Consider the following 14,411-nt stretch of genomic DNA (forward strand, 5'->3'; position numbering starts at 1 on the left):
GTTATTAACTCACTTTCTCTTTAAAGTATAAAACATCCTTATATCAAGGGATTACAAGACAGACTATGGTAAAACAGATCAACCTGAATCAGTAAAAAGTCTTGAGTTTTCTGTTTGATTATTTGATTTTTGCTTAAATTCAAGAATAAAGAGTTTTCTCAATTCAACCCTAAGAATTTAAACTTAGGTAACATACCTAAGAATTTAAACAAGGCCATATGGGTTCTATTTAGGAGCTCAATTTTAATGAAGATCAAGAGTGCTTTTTAAACTAAAAACCAGGCAAGATGGTGGCTCATCTGAGGTATTATGTGCTTGTCTGCGCAGTCACTCCATCATATCCAACTCTTTGTGACCTCACAGACAGGCCCACCAGGCTGCTCTGTCCATGGGATTTTCCTGGCAAGAATACTGGAGTGGGTTGCCATTTCCTCCTCCAGGAGCTCTTTCCAACCCAGGGATGGAACCCTGCTCTCCTGCAATGACAGGCAGATTCTTTACCACTGCGCCACCTGGGAATCCCATGAGGTATCATGTAGTTTTATGTAAATGAAAATAAACATTGAGAAATTTCTCTAGAAATAATCTTCCCAACAATGTTGTTTTCAGTAATGTATTCTTCTTAAAGTGTGAAATTCTTGTCTCAGTCTCTTTCCATATTAGTAAGAATTAATGACCTTTAGCACATTTTAAATTTATCAGTAATGAATTATAGTTTACAGGTTCTGGAAGATTAACTTCCATGTCCATTTTTTCCCCTTATATTTGGTAAAGTAATCTTAAATGGCATTCAAATAACATAGGCATGTATGCAATCAGATGATGGAAATACAGACACAAGCTATTTTCTTTCAAGTTAGGTACAAAGTCTGCGTTTAAAAAATTATATTTAAGTTGAAAGAAAAACTAAATATAATTTCATGCATTCTTTCACATTCATGATCTAATGCATCAGCATAGTGGACTATGAGACTAAAAATAATCAACTATCCTTTTATGAATATAATAATGTGATTTCACAATGCTTTAGTTATCTTCAACTAAAAGTATTATCTTTTTAACTAAAATAAAATTTTGCCCACAATTTTATAGAGTATGAGCAAACAAAAGCATCAGTTTTAACTGTACAGTTCAATATTTTGTAAACACACTTCATGTTTTAATGTTCCACTATGCACTGCAGTAATGTAAGAAAAACTAACAAAAACAAAGGAAGCAGCCTAGTTATACCGATGGCAACTGCAGTCTCCTGTGAGTCTCCAGTAATCATTTTTATTGACACTCCCGAGGCAATGAGTGTTGTAACAGCTTCTTTCACACCAGTTCTAGGAGGATCAATGATTCCCACCAGACCAAGGAATGTCAGTTGTCCCAATTCAGGACCAGAAGCCAAAGCAAGAACTTGGGAAATAAAATCCATAAAGAAAATGTGAATCACAAAAACATTAGAATTTACTTTACAAAATCTGGAGGGCATAACACTTCTCACTCAGATAAATCACTTAGGACTAGAATGTCATTGCAGTAATAACAGAAATTTTAAAAATCAAAAATTATGACATGTGAAGATACTACAGTTTAATGGTTCTTTATGGGTTTGCTTTAACTTATTAAAAATTAAAAGGAATAAGACTACAGAACTGTTCAGTAGAGAAAGCAGGAGAGGAGCAAATAGGAATGTTTTCACATAGCAAAACTTGCAGCTCCTTTCAGTAGAAACTATTGACTCTTAAGAAAATACAATTAATTATTTGGAAAACTATAGGTTTGTTGAGCTTTAAAGTCAATTTTAAACAGACATCTTTGAAGGTGATTTCTACTATTGTATCTTCATCTTTCCATCTTACAGGCCTCCAGAATAATTCAATAGCTTTAAGTTCTAGAAAGCTATATTAATTAGACAACATGTAACAATTTTGTGCACAACAAACTCTGGAGGTACAGTTAATCTGTAAAGTAATTACAAAAACACTAATACCAACAAGAGTTTATATTCTTTCATTCTTTCTATAATATTAATAGGTATTTCTTATTTGTACCTTTGGTTCTCTTAAAACTACATAAATAATACCACCATACCACCCTTTATAGTTAGTTTCCTATCATCCTTAGGAACTTAAGATACAGGACAAATATCCATTTGGAAATCTGGAAATGACATTTCCAAATACCATTTAGCTTATTCTCAGAATTCCAGAACTTTGGCAGCAGCTACCTTATGAGCCAGAGGGATGTGTCTACATCTGGGATATACTAAAAGACTGAACAACTTACCAAACACACACACACACACACACAAAGCGCACAAACTAAACATATGTATCTCAGCAGTAACTGAAAAGCCCCAGAGAGACCACAGGGAGTATCCATTCTTACTCAAGCAGAAGGTATGAAGGATAAGATATTGGAAAACCATGGTTAGAGGCAAATGACTTCTTTTTGCAACACAAAATCTATGGAGATAAGACCCAGAGGAATCGGGTGGGAGGGGGGATCGGGATGGGGAATACATGTAAATCTATGGCTGATTCATATCAATGTATGACAAAACCCACTGAAATGTTGTGAAGTAATTAGCCTCCAACTAATTAAAAAAAAAAATCTATGGAGATATGAGCCCCACCCAAAAGCTTTCACTCTGGAGGGAATGAGCCACAGGACAGTCCCTGTGTTGGGTCACATGGGGAAGATGGCAATAGAAGGGGGAGGTGAGTATCAACCCACATGTCAGCAAATTCTAAGCAAAGGACACCAGCTCCTGGCACCCTCAGTGGACGGGTGGTATCAGCCCAGAGGTCAATATTTTGTATTTGTTTGCTTCTTTAGCATAAATGAAGATCTAGTGCTACTGTATGGGACAAAGGCATGTACACCTTTTCATGTGGAGGATCCCCAACTCCCTCCTTTATATTTAAAACATAAAAACAAAACATATTCCAATTTTAAAATTAACAACGACATGTATTTTAAGAAACAGGTTTTATAAGGTACAAGATAAGTTCATATCAAGTTAAACTTAAAATCTTTATTCATTTATTCTTTACTCTTCATCATGGCAATTTCAGCAGGGGGAGGAAAATGGATCATAAGAAGAGGAAGAGTTGTGAAGCAAGGGATAGATGACCCAGAATGTTTCCCAGAGCCTGTGAAACAAAGATGTGCTCCACACCATGTCTGGTCTATTTCACAAAGTTACCACACCAAACCACACATAACACAAAGCTCCACAGTCTTTCAGATTAAGAGAACTAGGCCAAAAAAAAAAAAAAAGTGTGATGCTTCTGTTAAAAAAATTAAGGAAAACAGGGAGCACGTATCATACTTTTAAGACTCTATAAATGCAAGTCAACTCAAAACCCTCTAGCTGTGAGCTATTAAGAATAACAAAACACTGCCCTCAAAGGAAGCCACAAGAATATCTTTCTAAACCTACATTATAAGAACAGAAGTCCTGTAAATCTATGGTTCACCTTGCTTAAGTGAACCATGAATAAGAATAGTCTTTACATACTTGTTTCCTGCTCCCAGAATTGTGGTGCTTGACTTTCATTTTGTAAACAATAAAAAAATTAAGGAAGCCAACTCTTCTAATTTCCTTGAGAAAGACTATCGAAGTGCATGCATGTATGTGTGCACGCGCCCATGGGTGCATATTCCCCACAAACCAGAACGTAAAGACCAGGTATGGCCCTGACCCCTGACCCCAACCCTACCCATGCTGATGTGTGTGTGCCCAGCTGACCCCCTCTCCCTATCACTGTCCAGTCAGCAGCACTTCACAAAGCCAAGTCTGGACGCCTCTTTCCTCTCTGGTGACAGGCGGGAAGGAGTCAGCAACTACCTCAGTTTAAAGAATTAGAGACTTAAGTCTCTTAATATTTAGGAGAGAATTTCCGATTAATAAACAAGACCAAGTGATGACATAAGGAAGTAGTAACATCACTTTACTTCCACTCATTACCCTTCTCGCAAGACAAACTTTGTCTAAAATAAAACTTCTGTCAGCTGCTCAGAGACCACTGCAGATCTCTAAGAACCAGAAGCTTCACATTTAGCTATGTTTCCAACTTTCTATGTTCTGGGGGCCAATTAATCAACTAAAACCTAGCATTTCAGAAATGGCAGGGCTCTACAAAGCCTGGATAGAGCTGGGCAGCTCAGATGTGAAGCACGAATTCATCTGCAATTAGCAGCACTACCTCTCCACCGAGGTGACTATGCTGACATGGCCTTACCTCTGAGCCCTGCAGAGCCCATCTGGGCCTTCTCCTGCTGGTACAGATCTCTCTGCTGCTGGGTGAGTGCCAAGGTCTGCCCTTTGCTGTGATATGTAGTACAATACTTAATCACCTGTTCATAAGCACCCTTCATAAAACAAATCTCTGGTCTGTCCTAAGAAAAAACAGAGCAAATAAATTCCAGTTAGTGTTAATTCATATATATCAGCCATTGGGGTCAAAAACAAGCAGCATGGATTCCCATAATACACAAAGAAGTAACTCAAGCCTAAGGCTTTGAATAGCACTTGAACTCTGATGATTAAAAGTTCACAAGAGAGCTTTCTGCATCCTTTTTAGAACACAGCATCTACTCCACCCCTTCAACCTCCATACTGAAGGCACATCTACACTCAGCTCCACACTCTGAGATCTGAGCTCCTGACAAAATAGGAAAAGGAAAGAGGTTTAACATCAGCCCACAAGCAATGGTTCAGGCTTTCTACAATGCTGTTACATGCATATATGTGACTCCATTTAATGCTCACAACCAGCCTGCAATTAGCAAGTGGGTATTAGCAGACTTTTTATCCTGGCTAAGTAACATTCAAAAACTTAAAATGAAAACCCACAGTCCCCTGCCCAACCTCCTTACCTCCAGTCCTATGCTCCACAAAGGAAAACCAATTTTAACTCTTCTGGTTGTTTTCCTTGGTACTTATCGTCGTGTTTTTAATTATATTTTTACAGCTACTTTTCTACTTGTCAATTTTATACTGTCTGCTGTGACAGGTGATAGTCTGGCCACCCGCACTCCCGATTCCTTCTCTCTCCATTGTTCTAATACACGCAGAACAAGAGTCACCAGTGTTCTGGTCACTTTCTAACTCCTCACTGCTGAGCCAAGTGGCCACTAGAACAGTTCACAAATGTCTCAGCTCTCCTTGGAGGTACATGGCAGAAATGTATATCCTTGCCCCTCGGTGCCACTCTGAAGTCAGATGTGATTTGCTTTGGCCAATAAACATAAGCAGTACTTGTGTCTCTTCCAAGTGGTGATTTATGAACCAGTGCACAATGCTGCCCTCCTCTGTCCCTGGTACAACAGTGTGAGCTCACACTAAGAGGAGCATCCATCTCCCTGGTCCCCAGGTAAGCAGATGCAGCAGAGGTGGCAGAAAGTTATCATGTTCTTTCCATGACCTATATAAGCCAGATACATTTCTTCCTGTTCAAGTTTTGTCTTTCATACAGTTAATAATTGCCTCTTTTTTTATTTTTTTAGTTTCCTTTATACTTATTACTAATTAATTCCAAGCTCTTCCATGTCATATTATAAAGCACCTCTCAACGTATTCTGCACATGATCCAATGAGCAAGTAAGCTATTACTCATCCTTTATAATGTCTGAGGACCTCCCGCCTTTCCTTTTCTAGCTGATTTCCAGACTTGCTACACAACTGGCTGGCATCCTGGAGCTTCCCTTCACACCTCCACTGGTCAGAACTCACTGGGTTCTAAGTCTCCCTTTTCCTTAGAGTATACTCTTACCTTGGAATAACTTATCCATCAATATTGCTCTAAGAAAAGGTATGTGGGCTATGCATTTTGAGACTTGTGTGAAAACATTCTTATTTTACCCCTACATATGTAAGTTCAGCTGGGAAGAGACTTCCTCTCAGTTGAAGGCTCTATCACCTTCCAGTGTGCAGAGTTGCATCTGGAAAGCCTAAGCAGCCACTTAATTCCTAATCTTCGTGTATAACCTCCCTCCCCCTTGCCCTTCCTCCCTACCCTAACCACCTCTGAGATTGTTTAGAATTCTCCCTCAGTGCCTCAGATCACTTCAATCAGAGGCTTCGGTGTGTTTACTTCCTCACCCCCGCCCCTGTAACCCACTCACTGTGCAAAGCAGCCAGTGGGCAATTTTATTCTAGAAGCTGAAGTTCTTCCTCTAGAAAATCTCCTGTTATTTGTTAAACTTGGCATTTTCTGTCACCACTATTATGTAGATGCTGGAACTCCTACATCTATTTTCTGATTTTCACACCTTATTTTTTATATTGTCCACCTCTTCGACTTCTCTGCTTTCTGACAGACTCCGTGACTTTATTTGAAAAACAATCTATTTAAAGTATTTTGTTGTCATTTTTCATGGTCTCTGAAAATCTTCTTTAAAACCTAGCACTTTGTCTCTCTGAGATCCCTTTGTCTGTTGGCTTGGTCTGCATCTTTTATACTGAAGACTCTCCCCAAGGCTCTCACGACCCCTGTCTGTCTGTTTACATTCAAGACCAAAGCAAATAAAGGTCTAGAAACTCCGTGGGTACTGCAGGGTTTATCAACTGATGGCCCTCACAGTGGTGATGAGATGAAGGCCAGGAGCAGGGAAGCTCTTCTGGTGAACAAAGAGCATACGCAGGACCACTCCACACTGTAGGCATCTCCCCAGAACCAGTCAGCTTCTCTGAAACTCTTCCATTTTCTGACACAGAGGAGGATATGGGGAGACCTGCCCCTGCAGGCATTCTGAGAAAGTAGAGTTAGTAGCCAGGACAACAACTTTCCCTTAATCATCCTGTGTTTAGTCTTAAAGCTTAATTCTGCCTTCTATGCTTGTGCCCTGGATAAGATTTCTGGTCTGGCCTCAAAAAATAGAAAAGGTACGTGGAACATTTCTATAGACTCTTTATGAAGAACTTCAACCTGATCTCCTGTTTTTAGCTCTGTATTTTAGGCCCCACCTTTAAAACATAAACTAATAAAAGAGGAAGTATAGGAAAGTCTTATCTTTTATTCACTGGTTGTCATTTTGGTAGGTTCCAGGGAGAGATCAGAGATAAATACAGATTGATTGTTGTTCAGTCACTAAGTCGTGTCCGACTCTCTGTGACCCTTTGGACTACGGCATGCCAGGTTTCCCTGTCCTTCACTGTCTCCCAGAGTTTGTTCAAATTCATGGCCACTGAGTCAGTAATGCTATGTAACCATCTCAATGTCTGTCACCTTCTTCTCCATTTGCCTTCAATCTTTCCCAGCATCAGGGTCTTTTTCAACGAGTCTGCTCTTTACACCACATGGCCAAAAGTACTGGAACTTCAGCTTCAGTATCAGTCCTTCTAATGAATATTCAGGGTTTATTTCCTTCAGGATTGACTGGTTGGACCTCTTTACAGTTCAAGGGACTCTCAAACATATTCTCTAACACTACAATTCAAAAGCATCAATTCTTTAGCACTCAGACTTCTTTATGGTTCTACTTTCACAGCAGTAAATGACTACTGGAAAAACCATAGCTCTGACTATACAGAACTTTGCAGGCAAAGTGATGTCTCTGCTTTTTAATACGCTGTCTAGGTTTATCATAACTTTGCTTCTAAGGAGCAAGTGTCTTTTAATTTCAGGACAACAGCCACTGTCCTGTGATTTTGGAGCCTAAGAAAAGAAAATCTGTCACTGTTTCCATTTTTCCCCAACTATTTGCCCTAAAGTGATGGGACCGGATGCCATGATCTTAGTTTTTTTGAATTTGATCTCTGGTTCCTCTGCCTTTTCTAAATCTAGCTGAACATCTAGAAGTTCTTGGTCCATGTACTGTTGAAGACTAGCTTGGAGAATTTTGAGCATTACTTCGCTAGTGTGTGAGATGAATACAATTGTGCAGCAGTTTGAGTATTCTTTGGCATCTGGGACCGGAATGAAAAGTGGTCTTTTCCATTCCTGTGGACACTGCTGAGTTTTCCAAATTTGCTGACATACTGGGTGCAGCACTTTAATGACATTATCTTTTAGGATTTTAAATAGCTGAGCTGGAATTGTCCTCTGCTTTTCCCCAGTAGCATACTGGACACCTTCCCACCTGGAAGGGGCTCATCTTCCAGTGTCATATCTTTTTGCCTTTTCATACTGTTCATAGGGTTCTTTCAGCAAGAATACTGGAGTGGTTTCCATTTCTTCCTCCAGTGGACCATGTTTGACAGAACTCTTCACTATGACTTGTCCATCTTGGGTGGCCCTGCAAAGCATGGCTCATAGCTTCTTTGAGTTATGCAAGCCCCTTCACCACAACAAGGCTATGATCCATGAAGGGGAAATGCAGGCTGTTGAATTCAAGTGAAAGTCCTCTAAAGACAAACTACTTGATCCTGGGCAGCTTTTAAATTGGTAAGTGTTTCCTGTCTACGCCAGGCTGACCTCTTCTAGATCCTGCGTCAGGTCACTGGGTTTGGGTTCTGTTAGTTACACTGGTTGATTTTGTTTTGTAGGAAAAACTCATCAACAAATAGGAAGAAAAGTCAAGCAATCTTTCCAGATTTATTACCTACCACCCCGTACTCCTACCCCCCAACTGAAAAGATGTAATATACAAGTGAGTCTAGATTTAAAATTGCTGAAGTCAAATCTTAAAACTTCCCATGGGCCACATTACCTTGAAGTAGTGTGTGATCATATATAAAATATAAAAAACAGACCTTCCAAATAAACTCATATACATATTCTTTCTGTCGTTTTGTCATTATATGGACAAAGGACATCAACTGAAAATTATCCAACTCTGATGCAATTTTTGAAAGCTTTAGATTACAAAGCCTAAAGTAACAGGCATTTTATTTTTTATAGTTTTGTTTCCAACTGTCCCCCTTTTCTGAGGTTCATAAAAGTTCTTTAAACACTAAACAGAAATTTATTCTTCTCCTCATCATCAGTTTCTGCCACAAGTTTAGTGTTGGGCAATTTAAAACCAATGTTTCCTGTTTATTGTAAGTAAGAGGGAATCCTCTCCCTAATTCCCATCTACGGAGATGTAATTGGTTTCAAATGTTTGCTCACAGGTAGAAATACATAACCAACTACTAATTCCTAATAAAGAAAATGTAAAAATAGCAACTATATATTTTTCAGGGCAAAGTAAGTTTACACATCAAGCTGGTAATAGCAACTATAAGTGGTATGATTATACACTGTAGATTTCATGACTCAATATATTGTGTAAAAATTTCTAAAGCACCTAGAAATACAGTAGAATTTTGATATATAAGTGTATTTCCTTTTGCCAGTTTGTAAGCTGGGCCAACTAACATGAATCATACACATTTGGCAGCCACTTTTCCACAAGAGAATGTGGTTCTGTTCAGTTAGAAGACAAGACATTCTTCAGTGGAAGAACACAGACAACAGTCAGTCAGCAGAAACCTGTCACCAAGAATAAAAAATGTGTCAAAAGACTAATGTCACAAGTTCCAGGACACTGAGACCAGGCTCCAGCTCATTTCAGTTGTTTGCTCACGTAGCAAACCTGACATGCTGGTGCATAAATTCAAAGAGAACACAAAACAACCAGGGCTGAGTCTACTACGAATGATACACATTTCAGAGCTGGTCTGTGTTATGGTCTATGACAGCTTAAATCTAAAGGTGCATAATAAATGAAAAATGGTAGTCTACTTAAACAATACAGAGTAAGTTTTCTATAAATGGAAGGATACCTGTTGTGTTCGGTGCACACACTTAACAGCCATCCACTTCTGCTCAGAGCTAAAAGGGTATTCGGCTTTTCTGATATAATCCTGTTGCAGTCCATCAAGACCCATCTATATGGCACAAAAGAAAAGTTAATTCTCACCAATTTTTTTCCTTTAACAAAGAAAAAAGAGTCACAACTTGCAGGGAAGCAGGTTAGATACCTGGATTGTTTTCAAACAGCAGCATTCCACCTACACATACCACACTTCTCTGAAAAGCAGCACACATGTTCAACGTGAAAGCCTGGGTATATAGATAGTCCAGGGCACACTACTGAACTATACGCAGAGCAAAACTTTAACACTGACGATATTAAAATCTCAACTGGCTCAAACTCTGGGAAGAAGTAGGGTAACAAATAAAGGTGTCCAGCCAATACATACTGTATAATCAATAGAAGTTTCAAACTCAACTCCTCAGCTCTCAAATAGGGTAGATACTCAAATCTACCCTGCCTGCTGCTGCCATCCTACACCCTCACCCCACCACTGACACGCTGACTACGACTAATGCCATGCAGCTCTTCTTCCTAGTACCCTTTTCATTTCCCAGCAAACACTCAAAAATATTCTTCAAATTATTCAAAAATCAAGTTTACTGCTCCTTCCTGGCTTTTAAAGGTCCTCCAGTAACCCATCACACAGCCAACTCAACAAGCCTCTAGGCCACTCAAACTGTTCATTTCACTTAGGTTAACCAAGTCAAAAGTCACAATTCAGTCTACCCTTATGTATTCCTCAAGCTTTTATTCTTGCTCTTCCCCTAGCTTACACCCGACTCCATCCTATCTAAATCCCTCCTTCCTTTCAAAGTTCAGGTTCCAAGTCTTAAAGTGCACTCTTCTTATACATGGCTCAGTGTTAAGACTGTCTTCTACCTTGGCCTGCCTTTTATTTGTTCCAGTCTGTCACTACTGACTTCCTACCTAAATTGTGAGGTTCCCCACCCATAAAGAGGTGGTTTCATGTTTACTTCTCAAAAAGAGAAAGTTAAACACAATACTCATTATTTAACTTTTCAATAAAAAAAAGTGATACTATGCTATTTTTAGTTACAAGGAAAACAAATGGTAAAGGAAAAAGGAAAGTGACTTCTCATTAAGAAGTATATACATTATAAAACCACCAATTTGACTTTATCAAATTAATATTATAACAACCTACATTTCTATACTGAATCTCAAAAGAAGCAACCTCATTCAGAGACATCCTATTTTATACACATTTCCTAAAACTGCTCTTAAAAGTAGTTTTATTTTTGTTATGGGAGTGCCAGGTTGGACTTTTAGGTTTCTCATTTAATCAACTGTAGGACTTAGAAAAGGAGATCAACTGGGGTAGAGTCACTGAGATTAGCACCCTATCTTCCCAACAGAAACACTATCTCTACATTCATTTTAAGAAATTAATAATGGAAGGAAAGGGAAGACTGGAAAAAGAAAAGCTGACTTCTCATGTTGGCCTTAATATCTTTACATGGAAATACTAAAGAATGTTGCCTATTTCACGTTTGAAAATTGGCACTTACCAGCAATTACACATATTTATAAAACTTTTCATACAACACTCTGAATATTACGAAAAACAAGAACATTTCTTTGTAAGAATAAACCCCTAACTGGTCATTAGTTTGTATGCTGCATGGAAGAGATTGAAAGTTATAGTGAAAATCCTCATGCTCTGTATTTCCAGAAAGACTACAATTGGTTCCCAAAAGGCAGTACAAACTATGAAATCCTGTGCATCTCCTTCACTCCACACCTAAAAGCCAGCGATACTCAAATCCATGGCTTCATATTCTCTTGTGAGAGTGACGTTTTCACATGTCAAAGAAGAGAGGACCCGGCACATACCTTCATTGCAAGAGCAATTAAGGCTCCTTCCGTTGGTTTCCCCATTAGAGTGTTATTTCTAATTACAGCATCATTGCACACACAGCCAGCCTAAAAGAAATACACAACTATGAACCCATCACTGCATCCTAAGTCATCATGAAGAAAGCCACTTTCTTATCAAGAAAGCAGTATTTACCTCAACAATTCTGCTAACAGATGGGTTATAGAATCCATGGACAACATCACCATCAACAATCACTTCCCCAAATGGATTGTAGCCAACTCCAGTAACCTAAGGAACATAAAGTAGAGTCAATAACACACTACAGTAGGCAGTGACAATACTTATGAAAACAGAAAACTGATGAGCTGTGTTCATCATGACACTACTAAATGTAGAAAAGCACTCACATTTATCTAAAAGAACATTTAATAGTAAAAGGAATAGATAGTAATTTTCACCACAATGATAAACCTACAGTTAATTCCATATAAATAATTAACTATTATGCTAATTAATAATTATAATACATAGTACATTGTAAGTAAACAATAATATAATTAATATAACCTTCTATTGCTTCTATTTAAAACATACTATAAAAAGGGAAACTAAACCATGAAAATCTCTATATATGTGAGTTTAAATTTACACATTACATTTATAGGTGTGTGTGTGTGTGTTAGTCACTCAGTCGTGTCCAACTCTTTGTGACTCACGAACTGTAGCCCATCAGGTTCCTCTGTCTATGGAATTCTCCAGGCAAGAATACTGAAGTGGGTTGCCATTCCCTTCTCTAGGAGACCTTCCTGACCCAAGGATAGAACTCAGGTCTCCTGCATTGCAGGAAGATTCTTTACTATCTGAACCACCAGGGAAGTCCTACATTTATATAACACTACAATTTGCAAAGAATTCCAATCTATTACATTTAACATTCAGGACAAACCTATGACCTACACAAAAACAAAGTTCTTTTTGTAAATATTCAAGGCTCAGAGATAAATGATTTACCCTAGCACTCTCCAATTACTTTAACATAGTACGATACCCACCAATTTTAAAAATCAGAGACAGAGACAAGTCAGATACTTATATATGGCGACAACAAGCCAAGCCAAATACAAGTTAAATTTCACGATAAAAATAAGGCAGTTTAAGGGAATTAACAGTTAATGCTTGACATACAAAATTCTGGGCTTAGAACAAAAGATAAATTTACATCCTACCTTTCATAACTGGACCATATAAGCACGTGTAAACCCAATGACCCTTGCGGGTCATCCAGAAAAGACACATCCAACAACACAGCACTGGGTATCCTAACCAAATCTAACACCCTAAGTATACAGTCTCATTTTAAGGCCTCGTAAAACAGAATTAAACAGACCCAAGTACAACTTCTGTTACTTTGTGACATTCTTCCTTTGCTCACAGAACTGGCTATAAATACACTTTAAAATACTGTTCCCAAAACAAGTAGTATTAATGAAAATTCCAGTCAGAAATTCTGCCACGACTAGCTGAGACTAAAACATGTCCTCATACAGCTTCAAAATTAACCAATGCACATACACTAACATGCACTTCAGGGGCTATTCATATACAATTTTTAAAGTAGAATAATTCATGCATTCATTTATTCTTTCAACATGTACTAGTACAAAGCAGACCCTGTGTTGGGCACCAGAGTTTCTGCTCTATTATGCTCAGGGTATCATGGGAAGAGAGACAGAGGATTTCACCTAAACAAAGAGGTAGGGAGCTATGAAAACATGTAACACAGGATGAGTTCTAGGTGATCAGCAAAGCTTTTCTGAAGAAATGGATTAGAAGTGAGGTGCAAAGAATGAAGAGGGATTAAACTGTCCTAAACAGTGAGAACAGCACCAAAGGTCCTTAAGTAGGAGGAATTCTGTCACACTGCAAGAACCATAAAGTCAGTGTACTTGGTCTATGGAAAGCCAAGGAGAGATACAGACTGAGGAAGGAAGTATGGGACAGAACCCACAGAACTGTGAGCAGCCCCACTTCAGGAACCTGGTCATAATGGGAAGCCACTAAAGTATCTTCATTTAGGGAATTCTGAGAGGTTCCCTTGCTGCAGACAGAGCAAGGGTCCAGATCTGGTAACAGATGGATGTAGAGAGACAGAAAGGTGTTGAGGGAGATCAACATATCTGCACTGCACAGCTGGAGCAGGATCAAGACTTGGGAGAATCACATGGGGTGGAAAAATACTCAGCTGTCAACTACCTTGCACCCTTGTGAAGACACTGGAATGGTTAGGAACGCTAAACACCAAGACTCCTAAAAAGGAATTCTGCTGTTACAAAAAAACATCTACAGAGTACCTCAGCACGCAGGCCATCCGAAGTAAATATGTGGGTAACAGTCATTTCATTCTTGGTCAGCGTTCCAGTCTTATCTGAACAAATCACATTACAGCAACCTGAAGAATAAATCACCATGAGTCACCAAGAGTCATTAAAAAAAATGAAAGTTTACATTGAAAACAAATTAAAGACTCTAGAAAACTGCCTTGCTTCTCTGAATACTGTAAAACTCAAGCTCATGGATAATTTTAGGTTGTTTTCTCTAATCATGTTTACTTTATCACAAGGTAGTTTCTGGAATTAAAAAGATACTGAGAAATGCTCATTTTGTTTTATTTAGTTGAATTTCTACAAAGCTACTTGATATCAACTCTACATAGCAACTTTATATACTACATTTTCTAGAACATTTCAAGGTTACCTAAATATAAACTCATGTAATTTTTTCAGCCAGTATTTTAATGAGTTTTTGCCTTCTCAATATTAAACTACAAACTAGA

The 14,411-nt window shown here is 38.5% G+C and overlaps 1 protein-coding gene across 3 annotated transcripts in view; it reads right to left on the reverse strand.

The window, feature by feature from the left end:
• ATP2C1 (ATPase secretory pathway Ca2+ transporting 1) overlaps positions 1–14,411 on the reverse strand; it is a 182,909-nt gene that overhangs the window by 16,799 nt on the left and 151,699 nt on the right. For all 3 annotated transcript variants that reach the window (XM_043474433.1, XM_043474435.1, XM_043474434.1), the window contains 6 exons: positions 13,930–14,027; positions 11,771–11,866; positions 11,593–11,682; positions 9,704–9,808; positions 4,236–4,392; positions 1,231–1,401 (listed from right to left, as the gene is read on the reverse strand). In XM_043474433.1, the coding sequence (XP_043330368.1) occupies positions 1,231–1,401; positions 4,236–4,392; positions 9,704–9,808; positions 11,593–11,682; positions 11,771–11,866; positions 13,930–14,027 (717 nt within the window). The remainder of the gene's footprint in view (positions 1–1,230; positions 1,402–4,235; positions 4,393–9,703; positions 9,809–11,592; positions 11,683–11,770; positions 11,867–13,929; positions 14,028–14,411) is intronic.

The sequence above is a fragment of the Cervus canadensis genome, chromosome 7 (assembly GCF_019320065.1).
Source record: "Cervus canadensis isolate Bull #8, Minnesota chromosome 7, ASM1932006v1, whole genome shotgun sequence".
Lineage (NCBI taxonomy): Eukaryota > Metazoa > Chordata > Mammalia > Artiodactyla > Cervidae > Cervus > Cervus canadensis.